Below are 11,130 nucleotides of genomic sequence, written 5' to 3' on the forward strand. Positions count from 1 at the left end.
GGGGGGGGGGGAAAATCCTACTCAACTTTTTGCAAGCGCGTGTGTCACACTTGTGAAGAGAAAAGCAAACAGACTGACAATCCTACCGTTTTGCAACAAATAGAGATATAATTTTTTTCTTTTTTTTTTCCTCTCTGCTGATATGTCGCATACAACTTCACAACGGGGTAACCCACCAGAACCATTTCGTTGCTACGAAGGAAGTCACTCGGGAAAGTACCTCTCACCCCCGAGTGAACAGATCAGCATACCCCCTCGCATCGAAGGTGTGACGTTCTTCCTGGTTGCTCGCATCTGACTGAGGCACAATTTGGGAACGAAAAAAAAAGCGAAAAAAATAATCTTCTCAGATTAACCTCCGTCACAATGAAGTTTCTCATTTTTAATGATGAAACGCCGGAGAAAGTACTGGCCTGGGGCGGCAAAAGCGGCAGAAGAGCCAGAAGCTGCAAGGAGCACCGGGGAGAGGGTTGCTCTACACGAGTGTATGGAAGGGGGTAACACACCGCTGGGGGTAACAATACATGTACTGAAGAAGCTCATTGGATTGACTACCTTCCAGTTGAAGCTCCACCGTATGTGAGAAACTCACCCACGAGACGGTTTTCTCAGGAATAAGCAGCCGGGTTGATCTTCACCCCGATGTCATACCAGCACAGTGATGTACTCCCACCGGTGACGATGTTTTATTCTTCATCCTCCATGGGGGTAAAAAAGGGGCCGTAATGCTTAGCGAACTGGGAAGGGGTAGCATATGAATTGAATTGTTCATCACACTGTAGTGCCGCTACTATACGTGCGAAAAGGTGAAGCGTCCAAATATTTGCATGTGTGTGCAGCAGTTCTTGGAAACGTACCTTCTAGTCCCCTTGCGGCAAGAATGGCGCAACGGAGGCGCGATGGTGACGAAGAAGTCAGCGTGAAAGATTCATGCTCACCACGCGACCCACTTTTGCGAAGCCTCCCTGACAGCAAGCACATATGTACATAGCAACTCCCACTTAATAATCTGTCAGAGTTACCACCTTCTCGATATGTTCGTTACGTTACGTGTAGTGTCCGTTGGGGCCCCGTTATGAGAAGGGTGGGCGGAGTACAACTCATGGGTGTGTAATCACATCTTAGTGACTCTTACACCGGATGAGCAATATCAACTTATCTGCCACCTGGCTACTTATATATGTTTAGCAACTTTCGGAATACCACTCATAGTTGCAGTTCTGTGCAAGGCAGGGTAGACATAACGAAACGTAGCAAGGATTTTTTTTTTTTTTTTTTTTTTCAACAATGTTGTTCACACTTCAGTAAGGCCTCCTTATTATTTTATTTTTTTTTTTTTCTACACCTTCCATTTTCCAATGTTGAAATTTGTTTCCTTTTTTCATACTTTACGTCACTTGACTTCCATGCAATGTTGCCCCCCTGCTGATAAGAAAGAAGCCACTTCGTGTGTTATCTGTGAATGTGTGTGGGGGGGATAATAAACATAGGCGCACCAGTTTGTACACATTGGGATTTTTTTTTTTTTTTTCGGTGTTCCACATTTTGGTAATTTTAAGCAGCTTTCTTCGTCACTTGGCCCTTTTCATTTTACCCCTCCCGCACAAATTTACAGTTTGTAAAAATTGGTAGACACATATGAAAAGTGGGTAGACTAACATAGGCGAGCTGCATAGCCTCAGTCTTTCTGAATCTGAAGGGGGTATTACATCCATCAGAATTTCCCTCGTGTGTGTAAATAAACACTGTTATCCTTTGGAGTTCACCCCGGCTCTGTCGCTTTTTTAATCTCTTTCACCCTCTCTCCCTGTCTGTCAGTCTCTTTCTCCCTCTGTTTTATTTCCACTCCAAACAAGCACAACGATGAGTCGCCTAACGAATGGATACCTTAGAAAAAGGGATCCCCCGGAAGAAGAACATCAAAAAGACGTGCTCATCGTTGGAGCAAACACAGGAGGCCTCCTCCTCTCTCTCGACTTGGCACGAAAAAATGTAAACCACTTGGTGATAAACTCGTGCGACAGAAATAGGGAAGGAATAAACGGAGAAGATATAAGTGAGCAATATTTACTCTACCCCAGAACGTTGGAAATTTTTCATGATTTAAATATCCTCTCAGAGGTACGGAACAGAAGCTTAAAACTGACAGGAGTTAGCTTCTATGTTGGAAATAGATTAATAAATCAAACGGATAAGACTTTCTTTCAAAATTGCAATGGATCGACATCATACATGCTAAGTATAAGCAAAACCACACTGAATAATATCCTGCGAAGAAAAGTGGCTTCCATCAATTCGGACGCCGTGCAGGATGGCACCATCCTGTGGGGGCTTAGTCAGAACAGTCCCCCCACGTCCACAGGGGGAAACATATGCCGTAAAGATAAGGGCGCCGCTGATCTGCACGCACATTTGGACCATAAACAGCGGAAACAACACGTAAAAGGGAGAAGAAGGAATGGAAGGACAAGGAGAAATCAAAGCGGAAGCTGGAGCGACGTGAAGAAGCTGTACACTCTGCCCTCCCTCCTTAAGAGAAGACAAGGCAAAGCGAGCGGTCACCTGGTCGGGGAAAAGAAAAGAGAAAAAAAATTCACCCCGAGAGGAAGCCAACACAGCTCGTCCAGCAGCAGCTGTAGCGAACACGAGGAAAAATACACAACTTGTTTGCAAGCAGACTCAGAAAATTCGTTGGACAGATACAGAATTCATAGCTCATCCAGTGATACAGTCTCCAGTTTTTCGACCACGATGCAGGGCGATCACTCTGGGAATAGCACCTGCGAAAATGGTTTCTTTCAACGTTGCGTGAGGTGCCCTCTAAACGGACTCCCTACTGAGGGTCATAGGAAAGCTACGCCTACGGTGCATGTGCGGTTGGTAGAGGACACCAAAAGGGGGACGAAACAGCACACAGGTAACTACATACAAGTGCCCCAGGATCGTAAAAAACAATACAGCCAAATACACAGTACTATTGAGCCTATAGTGGGAAAAAGACTGTGGAGGAGAGGGTTTTTTTTTGGGGGGCAAAAGGACACGAATGGCGCGGTGGAGAAAAATGCACACAACGACTTATCCGTGGAAAGCCCTGCAACGAATGCCCCAACGAGGGTTCCTTCAGCTCGCGATACCCACCCAAGTGAGGATCGACCAGGTGAGGACCTGCCAAAGAAACCCTTGAACTGCTCAATTAGGAGCAAATTCATAGTCGGCGTCGATGGGAGAAAATCCTCAATCAGAAAACTAGCAAACATAAAAATGGAAGAGAAGACAAGCCAGCCAATCGAGTACATATCTGTGGATGTCTGCGCCAAATGGAACATCGACATGAGTCACTACAATTTGACCCTCGTTCAGTCGGAGCATGGCTTCACCACATGCTTCCCCATTCTCACTGACATGAGAAATATTTACAAGCAAAATTTTTACTGCAATGACCAGGCATTCGGGCATTTCATTGAACGAACCAAGGAGGAGTATAGCGTCAAAGGGGACCTCCCTGAGAGTGCATCTTCCCTTAAAAGGGTGCACCCTGTTGGGAGAGTGCTTCCTTCGTTTGGGGGGAAACCTACAGAAGACCGGGGCGCAACGAAGCATCCACGTAAACCATGTCAACCATGTCCACCGACAAATGGACTCGCCGGGACGACTGCCAAGGAGGCTCCTCACCGGAGCGGCAGCGAGAGCGGGATCGATCCAGGGGGGGATGAAGACTGGGCCAATTGGGGAGATGGCCCCACCGCAGAGGGGGGATCGAAAAGGGAATCGAAAAGGAATCCACAGGGAGGCGCGCAAGATGAACCTGTACAGACTCCAATCGGAAAACATCCACGTGACCGCCAGAAACGGGAACGAAAAGCGACGATTACAGACTTGCAGAGGCTAGGTGACGATCCAACTGCACCCTCCCAATATGAAGATAAACCCGATTTAATTACACCAACTGGTGCACACGCAGGTAAATCAGCCGAGAATGGTGTTGACCCGATTGGACCCCCTTCTAGGGGCACATCAGAGTGCCTATCCTCGGGGGAACCGCAAAATGGTCACACCGAACGAGGGAACAGCCAATCGAGCGGAGGCACTTCACCTGAGGTGTCTCAGAACTCCGTCCCGTCAGAAGAAGTTTCCATTGAAGAGGACCCCCCTGGATGGGGCCAAAATGGAGCACCTCAGGGGCACCCCGTTGAGCGCCATGAGGTTAGGGATAAGACTGATGGGGACAAATGGAGGGAAAACCACGTGGCAGGTATGGACAGGAGCCATCCATCCAAGCCAAACTATGATAATCAAATTGAGGGGAGAGATGCATCTGCATGGGGACGCCACCCCAATGCTGCGGGACACTCAGAGGGGAGCAGGACGCGGTCACAGAGCAGTGATAGCATCGTAGGAGAAGAACAACACGACGAGTGTCCTGTAGGAGAAGATACAAACGATGGGAATGCTTTCCCAAAGGGGGAGGAAGATAAATGTGCGAACGGAGAAGTCAGGGGGGCAATTTTCCAAGGTGAGAAACTGTGGGGAAGTCCCAGGGAAGATGGCCCCGAAATGTGTGCCACGAATGGAACTCCCCCCAAAAGGAAGCGGCACATCAGGAGCGATCACGAGAAACACCAATCGAGCGATAATTGCAGCGTTCATTCAACGGATCATTCGAAACACCACCCCAGTGACAACACCGCCAACTTGTTCTCCGACGCAGTGAGCAACAACTCAGGGGAAACCGCCCCACGCAATTCCGCGCTTAGCATACGCAGGGGAGGCTACAACTGGCATTTGACCATATGCAGGAGAGCAAACAGATACTCGCCTGAAGAACTCATCTGTCGAATGAAACAGACAAACAAATTGCATCACATGGAAGTGATCCACTTGATTGAAAAAATCTTCCCAGGTGCAAAAATATTTTATATATACAATTTGAAGAGAGGAATTCACCGAGACCAAATGTGCCAGGAGTTCTATAGACAGGGGATTATCCTAGCAGGGGAGTCCAACTGCCTGTATAACCCCATGTTTAGCATAAGCATCAATCTGACAGTGCATGATGTATACTGCATTGGGTGGAAATTAAAATATCTCATTGATTACAACTCATCGCCCATCCTACTGGATGAATACCAGAAGGAGAGACAATACATTTCTCAGAAGGTCTTATCATGGAGTAGTGAAATGATTCATTTTGTTTTTTTATTGAATAATATCGCAAGTTACTATTTCGCTTTATTCCTGAATTGCTGTTCCAGGACGATTAGCAGGTTCACTTCCACTTCCAACGTTTTGGACAGGCTTTACAAAAAGACGTTTATGTTGCAGAGCGACTACTACAGATTAGGCCTTGTACACACCTCAGCTCAACTCACAAGCAGGCACTTCATGTGTGGAGATCGCCCAAGGAACTGCGTCCTCAGATGTGTCACCCTGTATAGTAACACTCATCAGCAAAATAACACTGTTCGTCTGTATGACTACCTGGGGTGCCATGCACATACCTTAATTTTGTGCATAGGCCTAATGAACCCCTCCCGAATTTGTGCTTGCAAAATGGGCCTCCCAAAGAGGTGCCCCCATATTATGAACCCGTTCTCCTCCAAAGGGTGGGCAGGAAGCTCCCACCATGGTTGCTCCCACCATGGTTGCTCCCACCACGATGCGGACGCCTTTCTGAGACTGACAAAAATTGGAAGATTGACTTACGGCGCCATGGCCAGGGGGAGACATAGCTCAGCGCTGAGCATTCTCTGGGTTGTGTGCGGGGGAGAAAAAAACGACTTCGCACGCGGAAACTCTATCGTCAGTGCGGGTACCGACACGAACGGGGGTATCACCAGGAATGGAAATGCTCTTTCGGCAATCCTTTCTGTTGTATGCCCCCAGATGATGCACAGAGCCACCATCCAAAGTAGGAACTCCCCACTAAATTGCCTTCTTACCAAAATAAGATCCAACAACAACCCGGGCAGACAAACCATCCTCTACGATTTCATGAGCGACTTCCAGAGGCAGCTAAACATCAAGCTAGGTGCGCCCTGCGTTCCCACCGATTTGTGCAGATCCAGATCAGCCATGTACATTTTTGTTCGTCCCGACATGCACATAACGCACATGAATTATGTGAACGACGAGAATAAGGTTACCGCCTTCATCGATTACGTGTACAGATTTTACGGCTAGGGGGTGGGCAAGCAGAGGGGGCACACCACTGCCGGCGTCATCGCAGAGACGAAGCATATATGGGGCCAATTTTTCTGAAATTTCATTCCCTTTTTATGCCCGCATAATGGCTTCGGAGCTGATTTGCGTACGCCTCCTAACAAGCGAGGGAGAACTCTTTTTTTTTTCTGCCCCTACTAGTTGGCGGCCCTGCACATGCGTAGCTAAGGCGACGTCGTAATTTGTTACACCCCTCTTGGAAGGAAACACCCCGCATGGAGAATACCGGCCCCACGATTATCCTCCATCGAGGTGTTAAAATTCAAGATGAGTGCGCGAAAAAATGAAGAATAGCACATTTTTCACGTCTGATTTTTTTTCTGCGCAGACCATCATTTAGCCTCTTTACACACACATATAAAAACGTTTAGTTATTTTTAAGTAAAGATAATCTGACAAAACAAGATAAAAAGGGATATTACAAAAAAGGGTTGAATAAACAGATAAGTTGCGCACAGGGGTACACATTCTTCGCGTACGCGTGGCGCTGCTGTCCATACAACAGAGGGAAAAGGATTGGAAAGTCTTAAAAGATTAATTGGAGTTACACTTTCCCTTTTTTTTTCACCCCATTTTTAGTTACACATAATTTTTAATCTTTTCCATCAGTTTCTTTTTATTTTTCGTTTTTAAATTTTCCTTGTACTTTTCCTTATTTTTTTTTTCTCTGTACATGTACTTTAGCCTGCTCTTCGCGTATTCCTTGGTGTATTTTTTTATATGAGGCTGCCACGTTTCGGACAGCTTCTTGGTGGAGTTCGCGGAGATGGATCCTTCCGACTCGCAGCTGGAGTATGCCGTCAATTCGCTTTCTTCGTCACAGCGCACCTCGTCATCGCTTGCCTCATCACCGGTCGCTTCGCTGCTGATGCCCTTCGCGCGATCCACCCGCTGCGCTCCTTTTTCTGAAGCGCCACCACACACTTCATCGTTTCGTTGGCTCGAGTCGATTTGCCCCTCCGTCTCTTCCTCACCGCGAAGGGGGGGATCATCATGAAGGTCTTCCCCCTCATCCTGGGTCTTCTCCTCCGTACAACTGCACTTCCCATTTGTAGGCGCCTTTTCACCCTTCATGGGGCTACTACTACCCCCCCTGCCTTTGATCTCCTCCTCTTCCTTCTTATCTTCCGGCTGATATGTGGCTACCCCTTCTGCACTCTCCATGCCATTGTCATCCAATCCGTCCGATCTTTTCTCCAGCTTGTCACTTGACTCTTGCCTTTTCGCGTCGCTCTCGTAGGCGTCTTTGTACTTCCCTTCAGATGAGGAGGGGTCCTCCCGCCGGGTGTCCGAGCTCCGGGGGGTTTCCCCCTGAGTGCTCTCACTAACGGTGCTTGGGCGATTTGCTTCACTGCTGTGTCTTCCTACACTACGATGGCTTCCATCACTTTGGTCACCGCCACTTTCGGCATCTTCGCCATTTCCACCAGTTTCGCCGCTTTCGTTGCCCCCATCGCTCCCGTCGCTCCTACCGCTACACTTCAGCTGCTCAGAGCAAGGGGGGACCGAGTCTGAGCCATCATTTTGCAGGACGCCCATCAAGGCATGCTCATCAGAGCTGGAAATGAAATTCTCGTCCACCACAATTTTGTCACTACTCAGCAAAATGACATCTTCATAAACAGGGTAATCTTCAATTTTGATTTTGTACTTCCTATAAAAGTGATTAACGACACCTCTGACGTCACGATCGAAGTACATCTTCGCATTCGCATGCTGCAGAGAGACGATTTGTGGAAAATCGATAACAGTTATCTTCTCATCATCGTCAATCAGAATGTTAAATTCATTAAAGTCTCCATGAATTATATTCGCTTTGGCAAATTTAATGATGGTGTTTATTAGAACGTCGATTATCTTAAAGGGGTTGCTAATTTTTACGTGTGAGAGGGGGTATCCATTTACATACGACATGAGAACCATGTGTCTGTTTAGGTCATAGGGCTTCGGAACTGGGAAGTTATTTTCATACAAAGCTTTTAAGTAAGCATACTCCTTGGTGGCAGCTATTTTGGATAAGTATAGCCAATTTCGGAAATTCTTCTTCCCATAATAATCCCTATTATTTTTGATGGTTCTAAATGATATTCTACCTAGCCTGTGAATTTTTAGACACAACAGATTTCCGCTCGTATCTTTACATATGTATATGTCTGATTCTTTCCCAACTCCTATTTGATTGCCAACACTTTTTAGGATGCCCCTATTTATAAATGCTCTTAGGGCTAGGAAGTCATACCCTAAGTAGGTTAGCTTGTACCCATCGTACTTCTTATTTTCATGACTGATCAGCTTGTTCTTGAGCAACTTCTTCAGCACACTGGTTATGCCTTCCTTCCTCAAATTTGCTATGCTCGCTATTAACGAAACGGGCAGGTACTCGTGGTTCCGCATGCCCATTTCTATCGCCGTCAGCACTCGGTGCTCATTTTTCGACAGGAAGCAGAAGCACGAGATGTCCAGCTTCATTGTTCTCGGGGGGGGGTCCGATACACATGCGCACTTCGCGTTGGCAGGAAGTATTCTCCGGCGCGAAATTCGCGGAGACGCTATTCGTTCGTTCGTTCTTTCGCTTTGTTTTTTTTTTTTTTTTGCTCCTCTTCCTCAGTGCTTCGCACTTTGGGTCTACTCCATCTTACTATATTGGCACGCGTGAACGTTTCTTTTTTTTTCTCTTTTTTTCTTTTTCTGGTTAGGAAAATCCTCCTAAGAATGTTCCTCCCCCTTTTTCTATGTGACCGCTAAACCACCATGGCCTTTCTCTCTCTCCTGTTTGTTCTCGTATTTTTAATAATTTCCCACAAAGCATTCGCAGTTTGGCCCACCGTTACGTAGACGTGTTCCTGAGGGCACAGCTTTACAAGGTCGCCGGGGATGTGCATACGAGGGCCTCTTCGTTTCCTTACCCGGACACATACACGCAAGAGGGGACGCTGTGCAGGTGGAAAAACGCCTTTAAAGAAACATTTCAGCGTTCTCCAGGGAACACTTCTTCGATGATTATATTTCTTTCCCCTTTTTTTGCCAACCCTTCGTGGAAAAATCACGAGGCTTCCAGAAGGCAAAGGCGCAGAAAACGTAGGAAGCCACCTTTGGTTAAAAATGTATCTACAACGTATAGCCGATTGGTGATGCTTCCCGCGGGGGGGTGGAAACAGCAACTTCACAAAATGTTGTTCTGTTCCTACTAAAATTGGTCGCCTACGGAATGTAGTTGCGTACAGTTTGGAACTTTTCTTTTAACTTTTTCCTAATTCGCAATGTGTTGATATAAATTTCGTTCTCCCTCAAACCGTTGCCTATATTTTTTTCTTTTTTTTTTTTCCAACGGCAGGGCTTAATATATTTTTTTTTTTTCCTTCAACCCTTGGATTTAATATTTTTTTTTTTTTTTGACGTTTCTTTCTTTTCCTATACTATATTGAGAAAGGTTATACAAATTTTATTTTGAAGCTTCCTTTGCAAGGCACAACAAAAAATAAAAGGAAAAGAACTGTTTTCTTTTATCAGTTTATTCGTTTTCCCCTCTTCCGTTTTTCATTCCCTTTTAATCCCTCAGATGGCGCCTTGCGGAGTGTTTTTTCATTACGTGCTACTTTTTTTTTCGAAGATGAAGCAATTTTGAAAAAAGGCGGCCTGGCTGTTAGCACATGCTTAGCATACTATGCGTAAAAATTATGCTGCTTTCATATGCGTACTCTATGCATGGACAAAGCTACCACATGTTCAGCTCGTTCCCATTTTTATTTTCCTTTTTCTGTATGGCAACACGGAAGATGAAGGAGAATATGAGATGAGGCCTAATTGGGCCCCGGGTAATTTTGCTTTCCTTTTGGCTTTATCTTCAGGTTGGTTATAAGCCTACTATACCACAAGGCAGGCCTTTTTTTCATTTCCCCTTTTTTGGTTCAGTTCGGCAGTTTTTTTTAACATCATTTGGTCCATTCAACAGTTTTTTACCGCCCCCTTTGGTCGAGGCGCATTTTACCCCTCTTCCTTTTTTCAGTTCCCTACCTTCATTTTTTCCCCTCTGTCGTTTCCTCTTTTTTTCGTTTTTTTTTCCCCTTTTCCCCTCTGTATGAATCATCTCATCCTCGTCTTAATGATGAAAAGTTCCTGCCTTCTTTTTTCCAAAGAGGATATGAAAAAAAAATTATATTTCCAAAAAAAAAAAAAAAAAAATTGCCTGAACATAACGTTAAAAAAAGCCAAAAAAAGCAAAAGAAAATATTGAACAAGCAATAATTTTTTTTTTTATGTCTTCAAAAATACCTAAAAGCGAAATAAACGACGATACAAAAGCATTGTATGTATGATGTTACGTGGCGCATAACGCTTAGGGGCTTACACAAATATATTTCCATATATATTCGCGTAGGCTAACGTAGGTTGTACGTGTTACTCATATTTTTGTACCAATTGCCAATAGCGAAGCGAAAATGCGCGAGGGGAGCTTCACGCTGCTTGCGCGAAACGGATAAGCTTTTAACGAGTAGATGGTGAAAAACCCAGTGCGAAAGTTGGAAACGGGAAATAGGGCAGGAGAAAATATCATTTGTGAGTTGTGGTCTGCGAATTGTGACCTCCGAGTTGTGATTTACCACTTCTGACATGCCACTTGTCACATTTCATTTGCTTTTCCAGGCCGCACTCCCCAGCTGCGCTGCGAACTGCGAAGCCAACGGACAACCCTGCTAGGTTTACAAACACAAAAGCGAAGCAAAAGAAGCCAACTTCCCAACAAATGAACAACAAGTGAGGCAGAACAAAAGAGAAGGAGAAAATCAATCCAAGCGAAGCAGAACAGAAACAAAATGTACTTAAGAATAATTTAACTAAACCTGTAGCCCGCTCCATTATAGTTCTTTCCCACACGTCAATTAACGAGAAAAGGAAAAAAAAAAAAAAAAA

At 45.5% G+C, this 11,130-nt stretch overlaps 2 protein-coding genes across 2 annotated transcripts; one reads left to right on the forward strand and one right to left on the reverse strand.

Moving 5' to 3' along the window:
• Positions 1–1,863: 1,863 nt before the first annotated feature.
• C922_04518 (hypothetical protein) lies at positions 1,864–6,180 on the forward strand (the record flags this gene model as incomplete). Its single annotated transcript, XM_008820101.1, has 1 exon — positions 1,864–6,180. One exon carries the CDS (start codon positions 1,864–1,866, stop codon positions 6,178–6,180), a length of 4,317 nt encoding a protein of 1,438 aa, XP_008818323.1.
• Positions 6,181–6,798: 618 nt separating this feature from the next.
• On the reverse strand, positions 6,799–8,688 carry C922_04519 (Atypical/RIO/RIO2 protein kinase; the record flags this gene model as incomplete). Its single annotated transcript, XM_008820102.1, has 1 exon — positions 6,799–8,688. The coding sequence occupies one exon, from the start codon at positions 8,686–8,688 to the stop codon at positions 6,799–6,801; it is 1,890 nt and encodes a 629-aa protein (XP_008818324.1).
• Between the last annotated feature and the right edge of the window lie 2,442 nt (positions 8,689–11,130).

The sequence above is a fragment of the Plasmodium inui genome, assembly GCF_000524495.1.
Source record: "Plasmodium inui San Antonio 1 unplaced genomic scaffold supercont1.24, whole genome shotgun sequence".
Classification (NCBI taxonomy): Eukaryota; Apicomplexa; class Aconoidasida; order Haemosporida; family Plasmodiidae; genus Plasmodium; species Plasmodium inui.